The sequence below is a fragment of the Limulus polyphemus genome, unplaced genomic scaffold (assembly GCF_000517525.1).
Source record: "Limulus polyphemus unplaced genomic scaffold, Limulus_polyphemus-2.1.2 Scaffold2111, whole genome shotgun sequence".
NCBI classification, from domain to species: domain Eukaryota; kingdom Metazoa; phylum Arthropoda; class Merostomata; order Xiphosura; family Limulidae; genus Limulus; species Limulus polyphemus.
Window position 1 is genome coordinate 25,110 of NW_013667721.1, and position 12,579 is coordinate 37,688.

General features: G+C 33.0%; 1 protein-coding gene across 2 annotated transcripts in view; it reads left to right on the top strand.

Annotated features, from left to right (window-relative positions):
• LOC106465980 overlaps nt 1-12,579 on the top strand; it is a 66,199-nt gene that overhangs the window by 18,144 nt on the left and 35,476 nt on the right. For both annotated transcript variants that reach the window (XM_013926229.2, XM_022393942.1), the window contains exons 3-5: nt 4,456-5,478; nt 10,430-10,478; nt 12,270-12,369. In XM_013926229.2, the coding sequence (XP_013781683.2) occupies nt 4,456-5,478; nt 10,430-10,478; nt 12,270-12,369 (1,172 nt within the window). The remainder of the gene's footprint in view (nt 1-4,455; nt 5,479-10,429; nt 10,479-12,269; nt 12,370-12,579) is intronic.

Genomic DNA, 12,579 nt, shown 5'->3' on the forward strand with positions numbered 1-12,579 from the left:
AACATCCGAAGTCAACCTATTCCAAAGTCCAATCACCCTGTTAGAAAAATGAAAGTCTTAGCTAAAGATGACTCCTACCCTGCCAAAATTTATATTTGTGCCCCCTTGGTCCACTGTTCTCACTGTTAAATATGAAAAAAAGATGATGCATCAACACTATCAGTTCCCTTTACAATCTTAGACACCTCAATAAGATCCCTCCCCTATCTCTTCTTTTTTCAAGAGAAAACAATTTGAGAGATTTCAGCTTCTCCTTATATGACAAACCCTCCATCCCAGGCACCATTCTAGTAACCCTTCTCTGAACCATTTCCAACAATTCAATCTCTTTCCTGAGGTAAGGAGCCCAAGGCCCTCCAGTGGCACAGTGGTATGTCTGCAGACTTACAACGCTAGAAACCGGGTTTCGATACCCGTGGTGGGCAGAGCACAGATAGCCCATTATGTAGCTTTGTGCTTAATTACAAACAAACAAGGAGCCCAAGACTGAACACAATATTCCAAATGTGGCCTATGTGCTACTTTATTATAAATGTATACAAATAAACTTGACATCAAAATATACTTAATATTATTTAACTTTTAAGTTCTTAGTTTTGTAAGAAAATATTTAAAAAAATCCTCAGTCTTTCTTAATATGAGTATTGTGACATTTGCTCTTTAGGTCTTCCCTCTTCTCTAATTTATTTACCAGTCCTCTGAGAAGTATGGAATTTAACGTAAATTACACATTATAAAATAGTTATTACTCAGGCAAAGTATAATTTTTATAGCCTTCACTCTTATTTGGTTTCAGAGTCATAAGCTAGAAAATTAGTCCCCTCCTGCCATGCCCACCTGTTACATTCTCTTTCACAAATTGCTAATAGTTCTCTAAGGATCTAGTACAGTATTTTTTATAACCAATAGAAAGCCAAAGTTTTAATCTATCAACTGACATATTACATTGTTTTCTGTACAGAGAATTTTCTATTACACTTCCAGTTCAAACTTTTTTCCACAGGAAATACATCAACAAGCTTAGCTGAATTTTTAATAGTTTTTTTCACACAGTTAGAAAGCCAGAAAGACTGTGATAGTTATGGAACATTGTTTCATTTGTGTATATTATTATTCTGTGTTCTTTAGTGCATTATTTAATTAAATAGAAATTATTTTATGCAGTAGTACAATTATTATTAAAAAATAGGATTAAGTTTCATCAACAATCAATAGCAAAAAACAATATAAAACTCTGGTAAGTACTATTTTTCTTGTTTTTCAGGTATATTCTTTATATATTGTTATAAAAGTATCTAAAATGTAGAAATTAGAAACTTACTAGGTTAGATTAGGTAAACTAAACAAAAATAATAACCACAATAAAAATTTTCACAAGGTATGCCTACGAGTATACCATGCATTACATAATTCGATAGGGTAATGTGGGCTACAAGTTTGCTGAGTGATTTACAACTTGTGTGGTAGGATTATTAGTCAGACGCACTTGAAAAGACAATAAGACAATAAAATTAAGTATAAATAAATGTATACTTTTACAAGCATTAAACTATTTAGGATAAACAACAGTGGTTTTCTGTTATAATTTGCAGTCATTCCAGAAAGAAAAAAGGTAATTTTGGAATTATTTCCTAATTTTGTTATGGTAATTATGACATCAGTCAAATTGACTGACTCTGTGCAGATAAAATATAAAGTTTTCTGAAAAAAAGTGATAATTATTTAGGAGATGTTAAGGATTACGCAAACAAAATTTGAAAGTTTTTTCAATGAAGAAAAGTGTTTTTAATTTAACTTGAAAATCACTTTGCATTCCGAGCAGTTGACACTCTGACATCATTTAATTACAGACAAAGTTTTAGTAAAAATACTTCATTAAAAATTATCATTTTTTTGTCTACAAATGACTTTTAAAGTGTACTGAAATCGTGATAAATTTCGTGAATATACATTAAGGACTTTCAGAGTCACGTATACCACTATGGTTACATGGAGTTTAGAAGTATGTGCAAAGTACACGAGTCTGTAGCGATATGATTAATTCTGGTGTTTATGGCAAATAAAAGTGTGGTGTGGTATTAATGTATAAAGATAATTAAATATTGTAGACAAAAAAGAAGTAATTATAAACAGCTTCAGAATTTTTAGTTCTTCAGAATATTACAATGTGAGCTTAAAAGTTAATTGCTATTAGAAAATAAATATACAGTGACTTTTCACTTTTCTGTTTTATCAAGTGAACTCATTTTACATGTTACCCTTTTTGCCTAAAAATAATCCTTATTTGATTAGAAGTCATCTTGTTGGTGAAACTATCTTCTTGATCTCTGGTTTTAGTTTTTGGATCAACATCTGTTTTATGCATAAACTTCTCATAATATTCTCTGGAGAAAATATTAACTATATTGTGATGTATGGAAATGTCACATTCATCAACCACCTGATCACATATACATGATTTATTATTCGTAACTTTATGCATGTTTCTTAATCACCTAGTGTTCAAACCAATATAGCTATAGTGTTTTGATTGTCTTTTTTCTTACCATTGTGAACCTATCTTTATTTAGAATTTGAAGATTGAAGAAGAATACTCTTCACATTCAACATAAATACAGGTTCACTGTATAAATGGTAGAAAAAACACCATGTTTATGATGTGCAACTCACCAGTTAAGAAGCCTATTGTTCTTTTTATTCTATTGTCCAGAGTTGTTGATGAGAGGTGAACTCTCCGAAACTGGTATAACTGAGTGACAAGTGGTGAATAAATAGTAGATTTGGCTTCATATTAGTTTTAGTATGTTACACAGATTGTTTACTTAATAATATATAAGTATGGATTTGTAGCACTATTTGCTACATATTTTTCAAATTCTCTCTAAATATATGTACACTATGGTGAAAAAATGACGATTAGAAACATCATGCATATAATGTGCAATTTGCAAGTATAAGAAGCATAATATTCTTTTCTTGATTCATCCTTGTTTAGGGTTACTGATGAGGGAGGGAATTTCCATAAACTGGTATAACTCAGACAGTTGGTGAATCAAATAATCTATTGGTTTTCCTGTTTACTTCCAGTATTCTTTGCCCAGAATTATGTCTATGTCATTTATATTCATATATCACGTTAGATGATTTTAAGTATTAAATTCTATCATAATTCTTTGTAACAATTTTGTATTCTATTGTATTTGCATTTAGGCTATTGAATTTTTACATTTCATGTAAGTTTATCTTTATATAGTAATATTACATATGTTTATTTTAGAACATTAAATGTTGATATTGTTTATTTTATTTATCTTAATAATTATTTATGAAGTTTGTAGTTATACTAATATTGTTGATTAAAAGGTTCAAACCAGAGCTGAGTGAGATGGGTTCGGCAACAAGATTGACTAAACTAAAGGATTATTTTCCATTAAGTAATAAAAATATCTTAAAACTTCTTGCATTAAAGGCTTTAAACTTATTAAAATCCATTCAATAATAACTGAATATAATGTCATTTAAGATAAGAAATGAAATGTCATGGTTTTAGACATGTAACATTGTACAGTTATGTAATTTCTTTTAGTCTTCTGCCTCGGATATTTGCACAGAAAAGCATATACAGCTTTTTTTATTGACATTTTGTAGTTCACTTTTGTTGCTTATAGGGAAGACTTGTGCCAATTTTGAACTCGGATAAAAACACTATAGAAATCAAAAGATGGTATATTTAGATATCATGGCTGTAGCTGCATTCCTTCTGTTTTATGGTTAAGAAGATTTTTTTTTTATAAATGTCCCACAAAGGATAGGTTATTTTATGTTTGGTTTATTGAAGTGCATACCACTAAAAGCCTCCTTTCAATCTTTTGATAATATATTAGTTTGTTAGAGTTAGCTACAAAGAGAATAATTACACTTCTAATAAATAAAGCTTCTGTCAAGCTTTCCAGGAATATTCCTTGCTGTGAATACCTGACTGGAATCAAAAAATTAATTCTTGAAGATTCAAGCCTTATATTTTCTGTCCCAAGTGGTTTTTTTTTTCATTTATGGAAAAGTTGCAGAAACTTTGTTTTATGGACATTTATTTCTTTTTAACTAGGTTCATAATGGTTCAGTCTCAGCTTTTTGTTTCTGGTCTAAATAGTTTGTCAATTTTGTAGATGAAGGCCCTCATTTTTTTTTCAAGATTGCAACTCCTTTGGCTGGTTTCAGGGCAGCTTTGTCACTAGAAATCATACTATTTAGGCTGATTTTACGTAAATTGATAAAAATATGAATTATTTTAGCTAATATTACTTAATATGATTAACTTGACTTTTTCAAGTATGAAAACATTTGTAGATTGCAGAGCAATCTTGATAAGCAATGCATTATGTATATATATTCTTTGGATCATGTGATTAAGTTTTAAAGTGGTATAACTGAATGCCACTTTTTTCTCTGTTACAGATTCCAAATGAACTAGATGTGCACATGAAAGTTGCTCATCCATTTACATCCATTATTCCTTCTGTGAATATCAATGGAAAAGCAAGTAGTCCATTAATAACATCAGTGATTAACTTTGTATCTAGTCCTTCTCATGACATTTACTCAAGTACATCTATAGTTGCAAGTACTTCAACTGTAGATTCAACATCAGAGAAACATATCTTAACCAGTCAGAAAGACCCACTGTTAAATATTAAAGAAAGAACTGATTGGAATCATTCCTTGTCAAGCAATATTTCTTTGCCCAGTTACATAGAAATCACCCAACGTAATCAGCCAACAGCTAGTACATCTTCCCCAAATTGTGTCACTCAGGTTTCAGAATTTTCAAATAAAAAATATTCTCAAAATGATGTTGATATGCAAATAATTTCAAATAAGCAATGTTGTGCCTTTTCCACAGATTTTGAGAATGACAATGCAGTTTCAGACACTAAAGATAATATGCCATCTATAAGAAATGCAGATATTACCCAACTTTCAAAAAGTATTATTTCCACAAATTGTGTTAATACCATCCAGTCCTCTGAGTCATCAAGTACGACCTCTTCATCATCATTTCTGACGATCACCCAGTCTTCTAAGCTTACAAACAGTATATCCTCTTCATGCAGTTTGAATGCTACACAGTCTTTCAAGCCTATAGTTAGTACATCTTTACCCAGTTTTGTGGATTTAACTGAAGATTCAGACTCTTGTATTGAAGAAATAGCTTGTGAAATACAAAATGACTGTCCAAAGATCACTATTAAGAAAAATAATTTTTCAAGTTATTGTAGTACTGTAGAAACTACTAAAGAATTCTCTCCTGAATTTGAAATTCCAAAGTTTCTCTTAGATGATGAATTCCATAAATATGAATGTAAATGCTGTTTTAATGAAGTTTGTTTTGATGATTTAGTGCAGTGTTCAGAAGGCCATTTGTTTTGCCAAGAGTGTTTGAAAAGATATACTGAAGAAGCAGTTTATGGAATTGGAAAGGTTAGACCTTCCTAAACTCTACTAAATGTTTGATCACATAAAATATAACAAAGTTATTTCATAAAACTAAATACAAAAATAATTAGGAATGAATGTAACACAAAATTAAAATAGTTATCAGAATAGTACCATTTCTGTTGATATATTCAATATAAGGATGGATGTATTTTATCTCAGGAGTGTAATAAAATTTTTGTCATGATATTTTTATAAAATTTAAAACATTATGTGTATAGATAGATTATGTTAATGTAACATACATTCATAGAAAATCGTGGCCATTTGTTTATGCACGAGAAAAATATTGTTATGAAAATTGAGGCTTTTTTCTTGTATGGCTTCATTCTTTTGCCATTAGTTTGGCAGTTTTTGAATTGCTTGAACGAGAGAGAGAACAATGAGAAATGCTCTTTTTAAAAATTTAATAATCTCTGCAGTTAATTAATTCAAAATTAATCAAGTGCAAAATAATTTACTTGACAACTTTATTTTAGACTATGGTAAAGAATCTCTGATAAGCAGAAAGAAACATTTTCAAAGTTAGAGTGGGCAGTTAGTGATATTTCTAACATATCAACCAGTGATGTGTACAAGAAAAAGAAGTTGGTAGCGAGTGCTGTCACATAGTTGCCTTCCCTCTTGTCAGCAGTTCAAGAACAAGAAAAAAGGGGGAACCTTAATTTTGACTAATTGACTAGTTTTGTGTGACACTAATTGATAGGTTATCAATTAAATTACCCAGCTCTAGTGTTAAATCACAAAGAACAACAATTATTGTTCTTGAAGATAAGTAAAAACAGCAGTTCAAATACTTTTCATGTTAACATTTTTGCCATTTGAAGTTGCAAATATCTAATCATGGGCTTGCCCATTTTTTCAATCTAACAGTGTTAATAATACCATTAAAAATCAAAACAAACTTACCAACTTTGCTAGTTTTGAATAAATATTTGTGTATGTACAATTACAAAAAAATGGGGGCTGGGGAGGTGGGCAGAATACATAGTTTGATACTCCTGCAATAATAGTGAAGGCAATGCCTCTTCTATGTTTTAAGCAACTATTTGCATAAGCACTTTGTGTTTTTTTTTACTTATTGTTTTTTATATAGATGTTTATCTATATAAAATAGGAATATAAAGAACTTTACTAGAATTAAAAAAATATATTGTAGCACACAATGCATTTATATTTGAAGGTATCACAAGATAACTTAAATGATGTATTTGATCATTTCAGAAATGGTACTACCTTCTTTCCCCATACCTATCTCGACCTTCATTTGCCCTCTAGGCATTGGTAAATCTTATGAACAGCACACCACTCTTTTATACCCTTATATTTTTGCGTCATTGCAGCGAATGTGCTAATCATGTGACCACCCTCCACCAATCCCATTGTGCTCTCAATACCATTGCAGCATAATCCTCACTTTCTTGATTGGCAATACAGTGTTCAGACGTGTGTTTTCAGTTATTCTTCAAGCAAATTTTGCTATGTTTTTGTGTGTTTTCTTGCTAGTTTTCACTTTTAGTTGGAATTACTTGTTCATTTAGTTGTTCCTTTACTATTATTTCTTTTTCAAAAATCCACGTTGACTTATGAATTCAAATTTTCATGTGGTGAATGAAGAAGTTCTCGGCAATATGGATAAAACTCATGTCACTAGGCCCCAGCGTGGTGAGTTGCCGATGTCAGATGAGGAGATTCAGGTGTTAATTTGGCAAGAGTTGGATGCTTTTGCTGCTTCTTTTGCTCTTTCTTCCTTCCCCCAGGACCATGCTTCTAGGAAGTTTTTCATCAGGGGCAGGACAATTTTGACTTGATTTCTCCTGCCCCAGTTTTTTTTGGCCACTCACATAATGCTGACAGTCAGGAGAGTCTGCTGAATATGCCATGATTACACCTTATTAATCAGGTTTGTAAAATTTTACATGTCTCCCCTTTAGCCCTTGATTCATCTACTTCTTCCTTTCTGAAAGAAGAGCCTTGTTCTGATTATTATTATTTTTCTCCATCTCCCAACATTCTTGTTCATGCTCAATGTTTTGCTGCTCAAGTATAGTCGTGAGTTGGTATGCCTCGTCCCCCCCTCGGCTTTTGGATCAATTCTCTTTTGCTTATCAATGTGCCTCGAATCCCTTTTTGGATTCTCAGCATTTAGATCCTCTCCTTCCCTTGTGGGGTTCTAATTCTGATGCCTTGGTTCATTTTAATAGGTCCCAGTTTACTACGATTCACATTAAATTGACCAATCTTTTATGTGTTCTTTCCTGTTTACAGTTGTCTCAGGCCTTTCACCAGTTTCTTGATCAGTTCTTTGCCGATCTCTGGACCTTCCTGTGGTCTACTATGGCCCAGTTGTCAGCTTCATCTTTGTCCCTTACCACTTGGAATTTGTGTTGTTGGGATTTACTCTGGAGGGATGCATTATTTGAGAGAGTGCATCCCCCCTTTTGCCATTACGGGAACTTTGTCAAGCCCTGTTTCTGTGCAAAACCGTCTTTGGAGTCCAGGATCAATGTGGCGAGATTGCATTCTTCTTTGTCCTCCCTTGCTTCTCATTTATCTCACCTTACTGATTCTGCTCAATCTTTGCCTGTTCGAGTGCCCTGTGCTCCTTCTTCTTCACCCTGCCCTTTTCCCTACTCTTGATGTTCCCTTCTGTTCCAATTCCTCTCAACCTCACCATTATTGGTGATGGGATATCTTTCCACGGGCAGGTGGGAGCCAGGTTACAACTTTTTTTTGCCATCTGGAAATCCTTCACGATGGATCCATGGGTGTTACCGGTTCTGACAGAGGGTCTATGCATTCAATTCTCGTCCCCCTCCTCCCCTGTCCTCTTTCCTGGTTTCTTTTCCTCTTCCTCAGGATCGTGTCTTGTCCAGTCATCCAGCAGAGTCAGTTTTTGATCTTCTTCACAAGATTGCTCTACAATGTGTGTTGCTTGTTCATCTGGACCATCATTCGTGCCGGTACATGGACAACTCCCCATACCTTTACTGCTTATTATCTTCACCACCTAGCCGGTGCTTGTTCTACGGGCTTTCACCTTCCTACTGTTGCCATTTTGTGCTCTATGATTTTTCTTTGAGTGGGTAAGTGCTCCTATTATCTTTGCAGGGGCATTTGTCACATTTTGGATCCTGCTTACTGGCCTAACCAATTATTCTTAAATCTGCACTGTAAGACCTGTGTGTCATATACACCCACTGTTGAGATGATGTGGTCCTAAAGACCACTTGTAGCTATACCTCATGCTATTTTTCTTCATAGAGATGTTCATCCTGGACTGTACACGTATGGACTAACAAGAGTAAAGCAGACAGGGGTCACTGCCTATCCCAAATGATCTGTGTATTGTAGGTCACAGTTCCTAGCCTCTGGAGTGGTGGACCATAGAAGCTTCCTCCTGATTGTGCTCAATTCCATTCAGTTGAGAGTAGGGTGGTGGTGTTCTGCCGGTATAAATGGCATTAAGGCTCATCCTACTGCAGACCTATTGTACAATTCCAGATGCCATTGGGTATTGTATGATTCATTCTGTCAACATGCAGTTTGCCCCTCCAGCTGAGGAACCCTCTTTCCTACTGTCCACTGGGAAATCAACTTCAGAGTTGTGTTGGATGTGCCTACAGGATGAAGCTGATCCTCGTTACAGAGACTCACTTTCCCTACCATTTTCAGTATCTGAGGTGAAAGGTAGAGGATCCATGGACTAGATATTCATATCACAGTTCACCTGATGTTGGTTTGAAGTCAATCTCCCACTTATGGTTCAATGCTCCCTGGCCACTCTATGCCTGGGGTCCCATAATTTCAGACCTGTATGTGGCTAGGTACCCTCCTCCTACTGTGGACTGGAGGATACCAATTCTGCCTGGTGATGGACTGTAGATGCACCTTCACCTTGCTGTCCACCTTCCTACCATCTCCAGAGTGTTGGTTCCTTGTGGATATGGTGATGGTCATGTTGGATGTGCACACATTATTCAGCTGGGGAGGTCCCTCTTTTGTTTCCATCCTTATTGCAGCATAATTTTATGAGGGCAAAGAGTATACCTGGCACAGAAGTGGTGCAGTATCTCACAGATGTGTTGCCTTCCATTTATTTGCACTTCCCAAGGTCTTCCTTTGGGTGCTTTCTAAAGGGGATCATCTTTTTACTGGACTCTCTGCCAACTCATTGTGGGGTTTTAGCTGTTAGTGAGCGAAGGTAAGATATCGTATTGGAAGTTAACATTTTCCACAACTAAAAATGGATTTCTGATAGATACTTATCTCCTCCCACATTTCCCATCCATCCTCCCCTCTTCTTTTGTTGGTTTTGTATGTACTGCACAATCTCAAAGTGATTTCGGGTTGCATGGAAGAGAGGGCACTAGTGACGATAGGTGTTGTGTCACACTCCTATTGGTGGAGGGTTGCTGCATAATCATTTGCATGATAGCATGCAGATGTCTCGTGAATACATGTGAGGATAGATGGGAGTATCAAGGCTAGTGGCAAATGAGAATATGTGCATAAAGAGGGCAGTATAAGTTGAAAAAAGCTATTTGTGAGTAGAAGTATCTATTAGAAATACGTTTTCAGTTTAGGAAAATGTTAACTTTTCAATGATCAAATGAAAAATAATTGTCACATGAAATATCTCCAGTATCACTATCAACAGGATAAGTAGTGGTGGTGAGTTTTTTCATAAAATCAGTTCTTAATTTTCTAACTAAATTGGTTTAAGAAAATTTAGCTTTAACATATTTAAATAGTAAATTAGGATTATGTTCTTACTGATTTTCCTGTGGTTATATATTTTATACTTCTTTATCAATTATTTGTGTCTAAATAAAGTGTACATGTAAACCTTATTTCTTCATAACCCTATTTATGCTTCAGAAATGTTCAAAGAGAACTCAAAAGTGATATTATTTTGAAAATACCTTTTTTATAGGCTGACTTAAAGTGTATGATGGATGGGTGCCCAGCAAGTTTTTTCTTCAGTAAGTTTTAAAACTGTACTTGTAATAATTTGCTTTGTTAATTTATTAAGTAGCAATTCTATATGATTTTGTTCTACACGACCCTGGTAAGGTTACTGGATTTGTATTTCTCTGAGTTAAAGTTTTTAAATTAAAAGTGTTTATAAACTTTCAGTACACATTCTGAATTAATGAACTTTTAATTTTTTACTCACAAGAAGTGAAGCTTGTTCACATACAGAGTATTGAAAATTTTAAAACCCTTTAGCAGTATTTCTGGTGTTTCAATGAAAGAATTATTGATAGACAATTATATTCTGCATAAAGAAGCATTTGTAAAAATTTATTTCTTTTTAAGTTTTTGGCATATTTTGTTTAATAAAATTTTTAATATTTTATTAATTGAAATAATGGATAAAGTAAAAGACTTACCAAGTATATGGAGTAAATAATAGTTTTCATTTACTTTTAATTTTTGTTAGGACTGTTCTGTAATTCTTGTTTTACAAAAAATAAAAGTTATGAATAGAGTTTACTTCCAGATTTGAAGTGCTAGATTGCACTACAAGTTATTTTTGAATGTCCACTTTTTTGTTTTAAAATCTGCTTCCAGGGTGGTTTTGAGACATGCATATATACAGAACAAAATTTAGTTGAAAGCCCAGAATATTCTTTACAAAAAATTGTTTTAAATATTTTGATAAAAAGGTCATAAAAGTCCCTCCTAGAGCAATAAACTACAAGTTTATGTTTTTAATTCAAACTAAATCTTGGTATTATTATTAGAGCATTCAGGTACAAAAAATTCATACCAAATAAAAAAATGTCAGCTAAAAAACTGCAAGATAAACTTTCTTTCAAGTTGTAAGCTTGAAAATTTTTATAAACAGTTGAAGAAAGACATATCTAAAGGTATATTGTAAGAAAAACAACCTAAGTGGGTAAAATTTGATGGCACTGCCCTTATTGTTGTGTATAGATAATATCTATTTAGGATATATTTGAGTTTAAACCATAATGATGATAATTGTTAAAAAAATACATCTAGGATTTTTTTGATAGAATATCACATATGATACAAAAAGTTTTGTATATTTTGAACTGTTCTTTTAACAATTCTGAATAAAATGATTTCCTCTTGCACACAGTTGATCATTGTAAGGTTACATAGAACATTCTTAATGTGTACTTTTATGTTTTAGTGGCTTTTATAATAATTTTAAAGTTATTTTAAGTTAAACATGCAACTTGTTTGGACAAATTTAGCATTTGTTTCAAAGCTTTATAGATATTTAAGTTTGTGATCAATGAAAAGGAACAGCAACTGCCATAATAGATTTAGTTGAGCTGTTAGTTATCTCTGCTGTAAAAAAGTTTATTATGCAATTAATTCTTAATTTTTCACTTTAGCAGATATGCGCTACAACAACAAATGTTGACATCAATATTTGGTTTTGAAATTAATTTTCCCTATCTTTTTGCTATAAGTTTTCGACAGAGTTTCTAGTTGCATCTATCTGTTGTGCTTTCTTTGTAGGCACGCTTGGATGGTAAAAGGTGAAATGTTCTAGCATGCGAAATAATTTGTTGAATTAGTTTAAGGAAATGTGAGGGAAGATTGGGCACTTTTTAACACTACGTAAAACATTTTGTACAAAAAATGAGAAAGCCCAAGAAAATAACTAACTTTAGAAATAGGAAGTAAAGAAAAAGTGAATGATGTAGCAGTAAAATGATTATATCATTAGAGGAGTGTTCAGATGTTTCCCAACAGTGTATTTTTCACAGTATTTTGTTTTTTGTTTGTTTAAGGTCAGTTGCAGCGGGCTCTGCCCAAATCATTGATGGAGAAATATGAAGAGAGAAAAGCAGAAGAAAGTATAAATCTTGCTGGTTTGGAAAATTTTGTAAGGTAAGTTTAATTGTGATATCTGTACATGTGTAGTGTACTGAGAAAGTATGAAGATTGACTTAACCCTTTATGGGTTGGTGATCTCCTTTCATGTTTTGAATGAACACTTATATAAGTTAATTATAAGTAATTCTAAATGTACATCAACAATATTTTAATCAAAAATATTTTAGAATTGATATTTTGTCATTTTGTAACATTTGTTTACTG